The sequence below is a fragment of the Bombina bombina genome, chromosome 1 (genome assembly GCF_027579735.1).
Source record: "Bombina bombina isolate aBomBom1 chromosome 1, aBomBom1.pri, whole genome shotgun sequence".
NCBI classification, from domain to species: Eukaryota; Metazoa; Chordata; class Amphibia; order Anura; family Bombinatoridae; genus Bombina; species Bombina bombina.
In genome coordinates, this window is record NC_069499.1 from 925197995 (window position 1) to 925215547 (window position 17553).

The 17553-nt window shown below is 37.9% G+C and overlaps 1 protein-coding gene across 1 annotated transcript in view; it reads left to right on the top strand.

The window, feature by feature from the left end:
- LOC128640456 (chymotrypsin-like protease CTRL-1) overlaps positions 1 to 17553 on the top strand; it is a 45648-nt gene that overhangs the window by 167 nt on the left and 27928 nt on the right. The window contains exon 2 of the mRNA XM_053692935.1: positions 11968 to 12071. Within this exon, the coding sequence (XP_053548910.1) occupies positions 11968 to 12071 (104 nt within the window). The remainder of the gene's footprint in view (positions 1 to 11967; positions 12072 to 17553) is intronic.

The following is a 17553-nucleotide window of genomic DNA, read 5'->3' on the forward strand; positions in this document are numbered from 1 at the left end:
TTTATTTCCACTCTAATTACATTTGTTTTGTAAAGGAGAAAAATAATTAGATGTTTTTAATTTATTCTACAAAATTCATTTTTTTTTTGACAAATTGAATGTCTGACTTTGTTTTTATTCAAAATTCTTTTTTTTTTGACAAATTGAATGTCTGACATACAGTATTATTCTATTGCAAGTCACAAGGGATAGAATCTACAAGTTTGTTTTTCTTCCTCTATTTTTCTCTTTCCTTTATTTAGTATATGTATAGGTGATCAAAATATCTTTTTTTAGACACAATGGAAGATTAAATTGTGATGATAACCTATGCAAGGATGCAGCATTTTGTACAAACGTTACAGTTAATTTGTACAATTTCCCTAGTGTGTGTGTGTATATGTGTGGCTTGCAAAATCAACATCAGAAAACACTTTTGTAATCTAACATGATTTATTTACTAAGAAATTTAATTCTAAATATTACAATTTTATAATGCTGTTTATATACCCATGTAACCCATTAAAGGGACATGAAACCCACATTTTTTTCTTTCATGATTTAGAAAGAGCATGGCATTTTAAACAACTTTAGAATTTACTTCTATTATCTAATTTGCTTCATTCTCTTGATATGCTTTGCTGAAAAGCATATCTAGATATGCTCAGTAGCTGCTGATTGGTAGATGCACATAGAGGCCTCGTGTGATTGGCTCACCCATGTGCATTGCTATTTCTTCAACAAAGGATATCTAAAGAATGAAGCAAATGAGATAATAGAAGTAATTTGGAAAGTTATTTAAAATTCTATTCTCTACCTGAATCATGAAATAATATTTTGGGGTTTAGTGTCCCTTTAAGATTTAAATGCAAAAATCTTATAACACTATTGCTAGAAAAATATTCTAAATTTAAACTCTGTTCTACTTATATCCATTTCATCTTGCAAATCATGTGATGGATTCTTCAAACAATATTTTGTGTCTATAGGTAAATCATTTACTAAGAATATATAATTCAATTACCCCTTATTAGAAAATGACCAGATGGCAACAAAGTGTAAATGTTTGAGTACATTGAAGAACATTATGATAAAATACCTAGGGCTAGATTACAAGTGGTGCATTAACAGTTGCACACAAGTGATATCGGGTTTATCACGCATGTTTGCGTACATCAGGTTAGCACGCAAACGATAACTTATTTCTTTCAACTTGTTTTACGTGTGCTACCCGATGCGCGCAAAAAGCTTACTTCTAGGGCAGTTAATGCGCAAGCGGGAGCACTAAATAGCGCTCCACTCATTATCTAGCCCCTTGTCTTTTCATCTAAAACATACCTGGGTCTAGTTATACACTCCACATTAGAGATCTTTTCTGAAATTCCTCAGTGAAGCAGTAGCAGCACAACTAGATATTTGTGTGATATGAAGGGGCAAACACTTGAAAATGAGAACAAAATAGAATTTTTTTTTTTACATATTATGCATAACAATACTTAAATGCTGAATAATACAAGTAACATTATATAACACTAATTGACCTGTGAATAAAATGCCACATCATTTTAACACCTTTTTTATTTATTTTAAATACATCTGATGTGATTTAAATATAAAGCAATTCAGTATTAACTGAACAATAAGAGGTCAAGGCTTTGTAAAATTAAACTTAAAAAGTCCCTGGACTTTAAGGAACATTAAAATAAAAAAACAACAACAAAAAAACAAAAACAACTATTAAAAAGCTAAAACAGTTGATTTTGAAAAGTACATGTTTGTGAGCACCGTAAGATGTATTGTTAACTGGATGATAAAGACAACTCCCAAAACTTTATTGGTGCAGTCCATGAGGATATAAAAAAAGGATTGTAATTTCAATGCAGCTATTTTTAATTTATATTTTTGTAGATATTACAATTCCCCTTTAAACAATGGTCAATTCTTTCAAAATGTACGATTTAAAGGGACAGTAAACTTAAAAATAATGTCATATAGTTCTGCACATAGTGCAGCATTATATAACATTATCTTAGCGGAAGCTTTCAAAATCAAAAGCTTTGAGAGATTTTTGCTATCAAACTTGTACTTACCTGGTCTCCTCTCCAGGCTCTTCTGATTGGGTCTTGGTTTTCAAAAGAGCTTCGCGGGCGCACTGTCTATTCACAGCGCGCCCGATCGCGCCATTGAACTGAATATAGCTCGCTACCAGAGCGGGAGCGAGCTACATTCAGTACAATGGCACAATCGAGCGCGCTGTGATTAGACCATGCGCCTGCGAAGCGCTTTTGAAAACCAAAACCCAATCAGAAGAGCCTGGATAGGAGACCAGGTAAGTACAAGTTTGATAGCAAAAATCTCTCAAAGCTTTTGATTTTGAAAGCTTCCGCTAAGATAATGTTATATAATGCTGCACTATGTGCAGAACTATATGACATTATTTTTAAGTTTACTGTCCCTTTAACTTTAAATTACATATCAAGTCATTCTGTTTTAATGCAAACAATGCAAAATATTAAACATTGGCTTTATGAGAAACACTTTTCAGACCTAAAACAACATTTACCAAACTGATTTCCCTTTGTTCTTTACAGCAAGTAGATTTATAGAGAATGATACATTTATATACAAATGTCTGAATTCTAACTGGTCAAATGTCATCATACGAGACAAGTACAATAGTGTTTTTCTAACAACACTGATTTTATATTTTAATGACCAATACTTATTTAAACAAATTTACTTTATAAAAATTATGAATGGATAATTGTGTTATATCCCTTTTGATGCTAAATAAGGAATTTTATTTTGTTAAAGGGATAGTAAACATCAAAAATGTTATTGTTTGAAAAGATAGATAATCCCTTTATTTACTATTCCCCAGCTTTGCATAACCAACTGTTATCTAAATATACATTTTACCTTTGTAATTGCCTTGTATCTAAGCATCTGCAGACTGCCTCCTTATCTCAGCTCTTTTGACAGACTTGCATTTCAGGCAATTAAAGCTGGCAATGTTATCTATATGAAACACATGAACTAACGCCCTCTAGCTGTGAAAAACTGTCATATGCATTCAGATAAGAGGCGGCCTTCAAGGGCTAAAAAATTAGAATATGGCCCTACCTAGGTTTAGCTTTCAACTAAAAATAACAAGAGAACAAAGCAAATTTGATGATATAAGTAAAATAGAAAGTTCAAGCTACTTTCAAGGTTAGTGTAGACCAATGGTAGAATAACCAGACTTGCCTACCTCCTAATTGCACCTCTCAAAATTGTGCAATTGATTTAAAAAGATTTAAAAGTAACAAGGGGTGGAGGCGGCGCCAAAAGAGGCGATCTAGCACTTTGAAATAAATTTCTAAAAACCTGGGTAGGTATCGAATCTAAATAGTCTAATAATAACTATATATGTTATACATATCCCCAATAGATCAGAATGAATACAATTGGACCTTATGATTAAAATAATTCAATATGTATTTCTCTAGACTAACCCAAACCACTTTTTATCAGATTTTGAACTTCTTAGGAAATTCTTAAAAAATGCAAGGTGCTGCAGGTTTCAATATCAAATAACAAATTTTTATTACACAAAATCCAGATAATTCTAGAAGAATTCAGAGTATTCAAATAAGTATAAAATCACTTAAATACTGTGACACCGGTGTCCATTAATCTAAAAAATAAAAAATAAATGAGAATTAAAATTACTAATGTCCTTAAAAGACTTTCGAGCAAACTTTAAACAAATAATTGTAACGCTCTAATCAGAAAAAGGTTCTAGAACAGTTTCCAACCACTATGTATAGCTGTTAGCAAAAAAACAGTATTTGGAACTCTGTGCATTAATATTCAATGTTGACTGTGAATAAAAAAGCCTTAAATAAAGCTATTGTGTTGTTATAAAAACAACCAGACTGGTTAACAATTGCAGTAACTTCTTATGGCAGTAACACAGTTCTTTATATATAAAAGCGCTATTGGGAGTCTGTTTGCAGCAATGTTAGTGTGATCATATAAGTGCTGTTTTATAACATTCTTCCGTGAGGGCTTTAGAATCTCTTAGGTAGTAATGGCTGTAATAGCTTCCACAGGTGTAAATTAGTGCTTCAGTGTTTCAACGGTAATCAGTGAGTCTTTTGAAAACACATTCAGAGTACCTTTAATAAGTGCTGGTAATCTTCTCTTGGTATCCTTAGTGTGCACACTAGTAGAAGAAACGGTTGATCTGTACTCCTACCGTATAGCCAGGTCCTCCAAGTCTTACTGGCGTGACGGTTCTGGGAGTGAATGTGTCTCTGTAGTCTTTTTCCTTTCTGCAGGGCTGGATAATAGACAAGTCTACGCGTTTCAGCTCACCAGGGAGCCTTTGTCAAGATGCCTACAGCCAGCTGATTCCGTTTATTTAAAGGGAGTTCTGTTAACCCTTTCTTGGTTCTCAAATAATTGTTTGTTCAAAATGTCCTTAATACTAACTTTCTACTTGTCACTGTATCGTTCTCAAGACTCAGTGAAAAATGTTACTCATAATTTACTTCTAATATATTAAAAAATATATAATAACCACTAGCAGATGATTAAATATTCTCAAAATCTCATCAAACTAGCTTAAATCGTATTAACCCCAAGCACCTTACATTCTTTAATTTAGATGTCAGGCTCTATAGTTTAAAATTTAAATACTAAAACATATAAGGAATAACAATTTAAAAGAACAGGTCACCTTGATATTCAATAATAGTTGACCAAAAAACGAAAAAAAATTTTTTATATATTAGGTTAATATAAATATTCTCAAACCATCCTAGGTTCGAACTCTCAACCTTTGTGGTGGGAAATCTACTCCATATCCATGTTTTAACAATTTCAACACTATATTACCTCTTCTCCCATCTGATATTACTTTTTTAACTCCCCAAAATTTTAAGGCATCAGTGTTACCACTATGGACCTCTTTAAAATGTTTGTACAAAATGGTATCTTCCCTCAGATGTTCTATTGCTAGAATGTGTTCCCGTATACGGTCTTTTAACTTTCGTCCCGTTTGTCCAAAATACCTTAAATTACAACTACATTGTAACATATAAATAATATTCATATCCGTGCATCTAATAATATCCGTTAATTTAGTTAGTCTTCTATCTTTAGCTGATTTTATCTGTTTTAATTTTGTGCTATGTTTGCAGGATTTGAGTATAGATAGAGAAGAATTGCTAAAGAAAAAAGATAAGACAAGAAAGGAAGAGGAGAAAGGAAAACTAGATATACCATTAATAACAACGTATTCGGCTAATCACAAACAATTCCAAGGAATAATTAAAAAACACTGGCATTTGTTATTGAAAGACCCATTAATAGGGCCTAGCATAGGAATGAACCCAAGATTCATCTATAAAAAGGCGAAGAACCTTAAATCGATATTAGCACCCAGCGAATTTAAACATGGAAAACAACTGTGCAATAAAGGATACAAAACCCTTAAAGGAGAAAAAATTGAAGGTTTTTTTCTGTGTCACCAGTGCAAATCCTGCAAACATAGCACAAAATTAAAACAGATAAAATCAGCTAAAGATGGAAGACTAACTAAAATAACGGATATTATTAGATGCACGGATATGAATATTATTTATATGTTACAATGTAGTTATAATTTAAGGTATTTTGGACAAACGGGACGAAAGTTAAAAGACCGTATACGGGAACACATTCTAGCAATAGAACATCTGAGGGAAGATACCATTTTGTACAAACATTTTAAAGAGGTCCATAGTGGTAACACTGATGCCTTAAAATTTTGGGGAGTTAAAAAAGTAATATCAGATGGGAGAAGAGGTAATATAGGGTTGAAATTGTTAAAACATGAAGCAGAATTTATTTTTAATTTTGGAACACTCCACCCTAAGGGACTTAACAGTGAAATGGATCTGAATTCCTTTATATAAAATGTACAAAGCACACATCCAAAGATAGAATTTAACTATGACACATTTAAAAAAAAAAAAAAAGTAAAGTTATAAAAAATAATTAAGGAAGGGAGACTAGTTGATTAGCTCAATGAGTAAGGCTACAATCTTATAAGTATAAGGTACCAGGGTTCGAATACTAGTAAGAATATGTGATAAATCTTTAATTTTCAAAAGTAATAAAAAGAGGAAATAAGTCAAATACTATAATATGAACATAGGAAGTAAAGTTACAATGGTAGCATAATGGATAAAGAGTTTGGGAGTTCGAATACAAATGAGAAATATGGAGAATTGTTAAAATCTTTTAAAGTATAATAAGAAGAGGAAATAAGTTAAGTACTAGAATATGAATGGAGTAAGCATATCCTCAATAGTAGCATAATGGATATGGTGTAGATTTCCCACCACAAAGGTTGAGAGTTCAAACCTAGGATGGTTTGAGAATATTTATATTAACCTAATATATAAAAAAAAAAAAAATTCGTTTTTTGGTCAACTATTATTGAATATCAAGGTGACCTGTTCTTTTAAATTGTTATTCCTGTTATATGTTTTAGTATTTAAATTTTAAACTATAGAGCCTGACATCTAAATTAAAGAATGTAAGGTGCTTGGGGTTAATACAATTTAAGCTAGTTTGATGAGATTTTGAGAATATTTAATCATCTGCTAGTGGTTATTATATATTTTTTAATATACTAGAAGTAAATTATGAGTAAAATTTTTCACTGAGTCTTGAGAACGATACAGTGACAAGTAGAAAGTTAGTATTAAGGACATTTTGAACAAACAATTATTTGAGAACCAAGAAAGGGTTAACAGAACTCCCTTTAAATAAACGGAATCAGCTGGCTGTAGGCATCTTGACAAAGGCTCCCTGGTGAGCTGAAACGCGTAGACTTGTCTATTATCCAGCCCTGCAGAAAGGAAAAAGACTACAGAGACACATTCACTCCCAGAACCGTCACGCCAGTAAGACTTGGAGGACCTGGCTATACGGTAGGAGTACAGATCAACCGTTTCTTCTACTAGTGTGCACACTAAGGATACCAAGAGAAGATTACCAGCACTTATTAAAGGTACTCTGAATGTGTTTTCAAAAGACTCACTGATTACCGTTGAAACACTGAAGCACTAATTTACACCTGTGGAAGCTATTACAGCCATTACTACCTAAGAGATTCTAAAGCCCTCACGGAAGAATGTTATAAAACAGCACTTATATGATCACACTAACATTGCTGCAAACAGACTCCCAATAGCGCTTTTATATATAAAGAACTGTGTTACTGCCATAAGAAGTTACTGCAATTGTTAATCAGTCTGGTTGTTTTTATAACAACGCAATAGCTTTATTTAAGGCTTTTTTATTCACAGTCAACATTGAATATTAATGCACAGAGTTCCAAATACTGTTTTTTTGCTAACAGCTATACATAGTGGTTGGAAACTGTTCTAGAACCTTTTTCTGATTAGAGCGTTACAATTATTTGTTTAAAGTTTGCTCGAAAGTCTTTTAAGGACATTAGTAATTTTAATTCTCATTTATTTTTTATTTTTTAGATTAATGGACACCGGTGTTACAGTATTTAAGTGATTTTATACTTATTTGAATACTCTGAATTCTTCTAGAATTATCTGGATTTTGTGTAATAAAAATTTGTTATTTGATATTGAAACCTGCAGCACCTTGCATTTTTTAAGAATTTCCTAAGAAGTTCAAAATCTGATAAAAAGTGGTTTGGGTTAGTCTAGAGAAATACATATTGAATTATTTTAATCATAAGGTCCAATTGTATTCATTCTGATCTATTGGGGATATGTATAACATATATAGTTATTATTAGACTATTTAGATTCGATACCTACCCAGGTTTTTAGAAATTTATTTCAAAGTGCTAGATCGCCTCTTTTGGCGCCGCCTCCACCCCTTGTTACTTTTAAATCTTTTTAAAATAGAAAGTTGTTTACTATTACATGCCCTATCTGAACCATGAAAGTTTAATTTGGACTTTACTATCCCTTTAAATCTGATAGACAGCTGGAATTTCATGGTAAGGGGAATAAAGTTATTTTATTTGTATATAACAGTGATATTTAAGGGAAAACATAAGCTATATAAAAATCAGTGCATACATTTGTTTTTAACTTTAGCAGGGCCTAGACATGGTGACAGACCGCTGCTCCTAGACTCTTCTCCACCTCTTAGGTGGATCATTTCAATCTCCTCGGTCTCATCCGAACAGGGAGATTGACAGCTCCTGCTCGCGCATACAATCTTAAATTCTAGCAGGAGCCCTTTTTACTCCATGTTTCTCATGCAAAGATAAATGCAATTTCTGTTTAGATAGTCTTCTTTATTAAACAGTGCTTCTAGCTGTAAAGGCTGTGACACACTGCAAGCGATGCGGAGTTTGGCAAAGCAGCTGATTTGCGCCACGTCACATCGCTTCTGAAGTTCAAATGTTTCAACTCCCTAGCATAGTTTACCATAGAGTTTTACCACTGAGTGGCTGAAGTTACTGCACTCTAAAGGCTGTGACACACTGCAAGCGATGCGGCGCGAGGCGAAGCAGCTGCTTCGCACCGCGTCGCATTGCTTCTGAAGTTCAAATATTTCATCTCTGAGCGCTCATCTACGCTGCCTGACGCAGCAGAGTGCTCAGAGATGAAAAGGCAGGACACACTGAGCGCGCACAGCGGCATCTACACACTGCGCACCGCTCCGCTTGCAGTGTCTAACAGCCTTTAAGGTCGCTCTACAGGTGGCTTCTCAAGACATGTATACACACTCTAGAGAGCATACCTCTCTGTATAACCTCATGGCAAGGGGTCAAATGTCAAACAAGAAACCAACAGAAAGTATATAGCTGCAGTCCTTTTGCTTCAACAATAATCTACTTAATTATGAATAGATTATTAATATCTAATATGAATGAATTATTTAGAAAGCATAGACACAGATTCTGACAGCAGATAAGAACCAGAAGCCCCAAATATTAGTTTAACTAATTCTCACAATAGCCTTATGCGATGTCTGTCCGCCTGCTCAGAGCAGGCGGATAGGTTATGGAGCAGCGGTCTTTGTGACCGCTGCTTCATAACTGCTGTTTCTGGCAAGTCTGAAGACTCGCCAGAAACAGGGGCCATCAAGCTCCATATGGAACTTGTTAAATAGAGGCCCATGTATCTACCACTCATTCTGTAAAGAAGTGCTTCTGCAAATTATCCTGAATCTTACTTCATCTTGTGATACCTCCTTGCTATGGCTCTAAATATACCTTCATCATCCTGTTTTATTAAATTGCTGCCTTAACCCCTTCACGACCGAGGACATGCCAGAAACGTCCTACAAAAAAATACCCTTCATGACCAAGGACGTTCCTTGTACATCCTCTGGGGTTTCAAGTGGTGGAATCGATCCTAATCACTTCCAGCCGCTTTTATGGTATTGCAGTGATGCCTCGATATTGAGGCATCCTGCAGTACAATTTTTTTACACACCAATGCAGAGAGAGCCACTCTGTGACCCTCTCTGCACCGGTAGCGATGGTGCAGATCGTTGGTGGGTGGGAGCATTAGCAGGGAGGCGGGTGGGCGGCCCAACGCTACCCGGCATCCGGTTCCTGTATGTGCAATGTATCTGAATGGAAAGGAGGGAGATAGAAGGATCTGGGAGGGGCAGAGGGCGGGAGGTATTGAGGGGGGGGGGGCAGCTATACTACAGAAAAAAATATTATTTTATAAAAAAAAAAGAAAAATACTTTTTTTTTGGGGGGGGGGGCAAACTGGGTACTGGCAGTACCCAAGATGGTGGCAAATAGGTAGCGGGGGGAGGGTTAGAGAGCTGTTCGAGGGAGATCAGGGAGGTTGGGGGAGGTCCATCACAGCTAAATAAATATTTAAAAAGAAGAAGAAAAAGCCTTTTATTTTAGCACTGGCAGACTTTCTGCCAGTACTTAAAGGGACAGTATACACTCATTTTCATATAACTGGATGTAATAGACACTACTATAAAGAATAATATGCACAGATACTGATATAAAAATCCAGTATAAAACTGTTTAAAAACTTACTTAGAAGCTGTCACTTTGGCTCTGTTGAAAAGGTAGCTGGAAAGCCCACTGCAAGTGGGAAATAAGACACTCCCCCCCTCCCCCTTCTTTTGCATATGAAAAGACCCTTTACACAAACAGGAGCAAGCTGGAGTAGGTAGTCGAGCGTATTCACAAAAAACTTTGGGGCTTGGTTAGGAGTCTGAAAATCAGAGCAATGTTATTTAAAAATAAGCAAAACTATACATTAATTAAAAAAAAAAAACTTTATGGGCTATATAAATAGATTATCTACAAAACATTTATGCAAAGAAAAAATGAGTGTATAATGTCCCTTTAAGATGGCGGGGACAATTGTGGTGTGGGGGAGGGAAGATAGCTGTTTGGGAGGGATCAGAGGGCGGAATGTGTCAGGTGGCAGGCTAATCTCTACACTAAAATTAACCCTACAAGCTCCCTACAAGTTACCTAATTAACCCCTTCACTGCTGGGCATAATACAAGAGTGGTGCGCAGCGGCATTTTGCGGCCTTCTAATTACAAAAAAAAATGCCAAAGCCATATATGTCTGCTTTTTCTGAACAAAGGAGATCCCAGAGAAGCATTTACAACCATTTGTGCCATAATTGCACAAGCTGTTTGTAAATAATTTCAGTAAGAAACCTAAAGTTTGTGAAAAAGTTAATTTTTTTTTTTTATTTGATCACATTTGGCGGTGAAATGGTGGCATGAAATATACCAAAATGGGCCTAGATCAATACTTGGGTTGTCTACTAAAAAATATATACATGTCAAGGGATATTCAGGGATTCCTGACAAATATCAGTGTTCCAATGTAACTATCGCTAATTTTGGGAAACAAATGGTTTGGAAATAGCAAAGTGCTACTTGTATTTATTGCCCTATAACTTACAAAAAAAGCAAAGAACATGTAAACATTGGGTATTTCTAAACTCAGGACAAAATTTAGAAACTATTTAGCATAGGAGTTTTTTTGGTGGTTGTAGATGTGTAACAGATTTTGGGGGTCAAAGTTAGAAAAAGTGTGTTTTTTTCCCATTTTTTCATCATATTTTATAATTTTTTTAATAGTAAATTATAAGATATGATACAAATTATGTTATCTTTAGAAAGTCCATTTAATGGTGAGAAAAACAGTATATAATATGTGTGGGTACAGTAAATGAGTAAGAGGAAAATTACAGCTAAACACAAACACAGCAGAAATGCAAAAATAGCCTTGGTCCCAGACGGTCAACAAATGGAAAAGTGCTCTGGTCATGAAGGGGTTAAAGTGACACTAAACCCATTTTTTTTCATGATTCAGATAGAGCATTCAGTTTTAAGCAACTTTCTAATTTACTCCTACTATCAATTTTTCTTTGTTCACTATCTTTATTTAAAAAGAAGGAATTTAAAGCTTAGGAGCCAGCCCGTTTTAGGTTCAGCACCCTAGATAGCGCTTGCTTATTGGTGGCTATAATTAGCAAACCAATAATCAAGCATAACCCAGGTTCTAACCAAGAATGGGCCGGCTCTTAAGATTTACATTGCTGCTTTTTAAATAAAGATAGCAAAAGAACGAAGACATTTTTTTAATAGGAGTAAATTAAAAAGTTGCTTAAAATTGCATGCTCTATCTGAATCATGAAAGAAAAAAAAAATGGGTTTAGTGTCCCTTTCATATTCTTAAAAGTTTCTGTCAAATAACCTCTCTCTCTTTTCTCATCTAAACCATAAATATTAAGGACATGAGTATGTTTTCTTTTTTGGAACATGTACCATTTTAGAAGCCACCCTTTGAGCAGTTTCTACTTTATATTCTTTCTGGGGATATGGTCTCCAGAACTATGCACAATATTCAAACTAGTGGTATAAAAAATCTATCTATCTATCTATCTATCTATCTATCCTTTCCCTACATTTTAATGCGTAATTAAATTATCACATATCTGATCTAATCTCTAGGATGTGGGATTCCATCTATTAAACCCTCTATCAGTAATTATAACAGAATTGTTAACGGAGAGAATGCTGTGCCTGGATCCTGGCCTTGGCAAGTCTCCCTGCAGGTAAAGTACCAACATCTAAGTGAATTTACAACCGCAAACCTTAGAATGAAAACACGCAGCCGCTTGCTAAACAAGTTATGGAAATGTTTGTAGCATATTTGCATTTCTGTTTTATTATGTAACTATTCCTAAAGCCCGTGTACACGGGCCATTTTTTGCAGTACAGCGGTCCGATCCCTTGCTCTCTCTCCCCCTCTTTTGCACTCTCTCTCTCCCCCCTCTCTTTTGCGCTCTCTCTCCCCCCTCTCTTTTGCGCTCTCTCTCTCCCCCCCTCTATTTTTCTTTCTCTCCCCCTCTCTTTTGCTCTCTCTCCCTTCTCTTTTGCTCTCTCCCCCCTCTCTTTTGCTCTCTCTCCCCCCTCTTTTGTTCTCTCCCCCCTTTCTTTTGCACTCTCTCCCCCCTCTCTTTTGTTCTCTATCCCCCCTATTTGGCTCTCTCCCCCCTTTCTTTTGCTCTCTCTCTCCCCCCCCCCCTTTCTTTTACTCTCTCTCCCCCTTTCTTTTGCTCTCTCTCTCCCCCCTCTTTGGCTCTCTCTCCCCCTCTCTTTTGTGCTCTCTCTCTCCCCTCTCTTTTGCTATCTCTCCCCCCTCTTTTTTGCTCTCTCCCCCCCCCCTCTTTTGCTATCTCTCTCTCCCCCTCTTTTGCTCTCTCTCCCCCTCTCTTTTGCTCTCTCCCCCCTCTCTTTTGCTCTCTCCCCCCTCTCTTTTGCTCTCTTCCCCCTCTCTTTGGCTCTCTCTCCACCCTCTTTGGCTCTCTCCCCCCTCTCTTTTGTTCTCTCTCCCCCCCTCTCTTTTGTTCTCTCTCCCCCCTCTCTTTTGTTCTCTCTCCCCCCTCTCTTTTGTTCTCTCTCCCCCCTCTCTTTTGTTCTCTCTCCCCCCTCTCTTTTGTTCTCTCTCCCCCCTCTCTTTTGCTCTCTCCCCCCTTTCTTTTGCTCTCCCTCCCCCCCCTCTTTGGCTCTCTTCCCCCCTCTCTTTGGCTCTCTTCCACCTCTTTTGCTCTCTCTCCCACCTCTTTTGCTCTCTCTCCCACCTCTTTTGCTCTCTCTCCCACCTCTTTTGCTCTCTCTCCCACCTCTTTTGCTCTCTCTCCCACCTCTTTTGCTCTCTCTCCCACCTCTTTTGCTCTCTCTCCCACCTCTTTTGCTCTCTCTCCCACCTCTTTTGGGCTCTCTTCCCTTTTCTTTTGGGCTCTCTCCCCCCTCTTTGGCTCTCTCCCCCTTTCTTTTGCGCTCTCTCCCCCTTTCTTTTGCGCTCTCTCCCCCCTCTCTTTTGTTCTCTCTACCCCCCTCTTTGGCTTTCTCCCCCCTTTCTTTTGCTCTTTCTCTCCACTCTCTTTTGCTCTCTCTTCGCCCTCTTTTGCTCTCTCTCCCACCTCTTTGGCTCTCTCTCCCTCTCTTTTGCTCTCTCTCTCCCCATTTTGGCTCTCTCTCTTCCCCTCTCTGGCTCTCTCTCTCGAAAACCCTTTAGCGCTCTATCTCATGACCCTGCCCAACCACGCCCCCATTACGGCACCCTTCCCTGCCACGCCCATTGCGGCACCCCACCCGGACACGCCCGAACGCACACCCCTCATCACACCCGGCTACGCACCTGACACGCCGCTTTCGCCTCCCTCTCTGCTGTCAGGATACAAACGGCTAGGTATGTTTGTCCTTGTGCAGTCTCTACTGTGCATGACAGCATCTGACAAACATACCTAACCGTTTGTAGGATGTAGTCTGGATAGAATAGAATTGAGAACTGCCTCAGAAGCCTCACTGACGCAAACAAGGAGCTGGCCATGGGCATTCCAAGGTGATTTTCAATTCTTGTCCTCAGGGCACTTTAATGGGCTGGATTTTTATTAAATCTAAAATAGAGCACAGGTGAAATAATGAGTTGATGGGTGGGAACAGGTTCGAGACTGTAGTTACTGATCAGCTGATTATTTCACCTGTGATCTAGTTCAGATATCATGAAAATCTGGCCTAGTAGTGTGCCCTGAGGCAGTGTTTCTCAACCTCGATCCTCAAGTACCCCCAACAGGCCGGGTTTTCATTATAGCTTAACCAGTGCACAGGTGAAGTAATAGGCTGGTCAGTAACACTAACTCGCACTCAACCATAAGCTGATTATTTCACCTGTGCACTAGTTCAGCTATAATAAAAACCTGGACTGTTAGAGGTACTTGAGAACTGCGGTTGAGAAACAAGGCCCTGAGCTATGGAGTTCAAAAACACTGTTCTGTATGGTTGGGGTTTTTCCATTTAATCCTAGCCTGATTAAAGGAACATTGATTGTACACAAGATTTTTCTTTGTATAAATGTTTTGTAGATGATCCATTTATATAGCCCATCTGAGAGTGTATTTGTAAAAATTAATAGTTTTGCTTCTTTTAAATATAATAGCTCCTAACCAAGCCCCAACATTTTAGATGTATACTGATGTCTATAGACTCCTGGTTTTGTAATGGGTCTTTTCATAGGCAGGGGAGTTGTGAGGGGGGGGGGTGGAGTGTCTGCCTGTTCCTGCCACTTTTAGTGGGTGTTCCAGCCTAACCCCATAGACTGTGCTAAACTGGAAGCTTCTAAGTAAGTTTTTTTTTTTTTTTTTTTATAAATATTTTATTGAGGTTGAGAACAGACTACAACATACATGCTATGTTACAAGAGGTATACCAATACAGAAAAGAACAAAAAGCAAAATCATATCTGATATACATTTAGGGATATAGCCATAGCCGTTGTATCACAGAAAAAATCCATACAGGATAAACACCTCACATTTTCAGATTTAGTTTTGCTTTAAAACATTCTACAGATATGCATGACTACTTTTATAACAGAGAGAGGTAAGGAGTCCCCTGCCATCTTGAAACATTCTATAAATATCTACAACTTGTAATACAGGATAAATGAATCCAAGAAAAACTACATCAATACTTGTAAAACTTAGGGGAAACATTCTGTAGCCATGCATAACCAGCTTTGCAATAGAATTGACATATATAACTTATGTTACAGCATAAATGAAATAAAGGGAAGTCAATTTAAGGTTGCGGTACAAGTAAGATAGACCGCTTAAGTAGCCCTTCCAAACAGGGAGGCACATTATATGGAAATGGGGGGGGGTCATTTAGGCATGGTAGATAATGTAGATGAAATAATAGGTGATAATAATTATGTAAGCCAGCTAAAGTGGTCTATAGTATGAGTGTGTACCTTATGATAGGATGGAGGAAACCAATTATAATAAAAGTTTACAGTGAGAACTTGACGGGACAAACCGGGCTTAAGTTTATGAGAATGTATGAAAAGGGGATGAGGGTAGATCGCACACACCTAAACTATGCAACATGACTAATAACATACCAAATATAAGCAGTCAAGGGCTATCCTTGTTGTTTTACATAAATATAGACACACACCATTAGTTTTGAGAGGATTACACTTATGCCGAATGGGAAAAAGGGCATTACAAAATGTCTCAGGCATACAGTTTCAATAACAATCATAATATAGTATATTAAACTACAGTCACCCGGGAGATCTAGACTCACGACTGCGCCACCTCGGCCGCCGGCGGCACAGCCACATAATCAAAAAACCTTAAGCATCTTCTTTCCCAGGAGACATAACTCAGCAGGGCATACACTAGAAGAGAAATGACTTGCAGCTAGAAACACGGAATAGCAAACTTAGATAAATGTTATATCATGTAATGTAGAAGACCTTTTGTGTCCGGCTAATAGCCCTCAGATAAGATAGTGTCTCTGAAGATGAAGTGAAATCAGCGGCTTAATTTGTGCCCTGCTTTCCCATCAGGGTGTGATAATAAAGACTGCTATATTAGAAACAGTTAAAATAATCCAGCGTGGGGGGCGGAGCCTGGCCATAGCTGAACATGGCTGCTTTCTAAAAAAGCTCTGATGTCCCTGCCGAGCTTACACTAAAATAAGTGCATAAACTTTATAACTTTAACCAGAAATTAGCATTTTCTTTCATCCTAATGCTGTTTCTCTACATGGAGATACCTTTAACAACTTTGTGGCTACTCCATACACTGCTTAGCCGCATTTGATCGCGGCACCGCCATTGCTGGGCCTGAACATTTACGGAGGAAGTGGATACACTCAGACACCCCTGTGCAGCTCTGGGCCTACCGAATTAGTAACGGTCCAAGAACGGAGCAATATAGCACCGGAACAGAACGGTGCTGTCGCAGCCCCGGAGCGGTCCTCGGCGGAGGTGAGCCTAGGCGCTGTACACATGCAGCGTGTGATCTAACGGCAGAGTTAAACGAGCCTAAATACAAACCACGATCGAGAAGTTACACTCACCGGACACCAGCCTCCTCCACAGTGACCCCGAGCAACAACCGTGACGGAGCCATAGTCTGAGAGCAGAACGGGCCCAAGCAAGATCGCTTTGCCAGACCGTTGTGAGGGGCCACGCAGTAGAAAGGACCACTGTCTTCTACCAATAAGGTACTGAACTCTAATACCCTTAACGGAATTATCTGCATGGTCCCTGTTATGGAGGCTAATCACAGGGGAACAGTGGAACTGTCGTAGCCATCCCCGAGTAGGCCGCAGAATTGATAAGCGCACTACGCACTTAGAATATCAGATAAATCAGATACAGCACAAAACAGGGCCTATCCAACAAATCTCTCCAACAACTCTAGTGCCTTAGATCTGAAGAAAGAAACACAACCACTTATAGCAACATACAGGCAGCATATAATCCAACACTGCTAATTCACAGCGATATCCCTGTTTGTAATCACCTACTGCTGGGTCTGTCACTTTAATCTAGACGCATAAAGCTCAGCTTGAGGGTGCCTATGTAATGTCTAATAGAAGACAAACCAGACTGCCTAAGAATTCCCAAACTACAGTGATGGATAACTTTTTAATAGCAAATGATCCTGTGACCCCCTTAGGGAGGCCTGAGACACACCAGAAAGGAGTAACAGCACAGATTCATAACTCTGAAACACTGTCTACCCATCAAAACTGTGTGACTAAAGAGGATATAAAGCTTCTATCTTCCAAAGCAGACATAAAAGAGGCCATGAGGGAATTCAAATCTATGTTTCATGAACTTAAACAAGACATTTCAGCTGTTGACCGTAGAGTAACTCAAGTAGAGGAAAAACATGAGGCACTTAACTCTGACCTACAACATCAAGCCAGCTTTTTACAAGCACAAGAGAGCACTGTACACACGCTATTAGATAGAATTGAAGATCTTGAGAATCGCAGTAGGAGGAATAACCTCAGACTGCGAGGAGTTCCAGAATCAATTGATCCCCCTGCTATTCAAGAATATATCCAAGACTTCGTCAAATATCTTAGAAACGATATTGTAGGCCCTGAGATCCAGATTGAAAGAGCTCATAGGGCGCTGCGCCCTAAACCCCCTGGTCGGGCCCCACCTAGAGATATCATTTTAAAATTGCTCTCCTTTAAAGAAAAAGAAGAGGTGCTTAAACTGGCTAG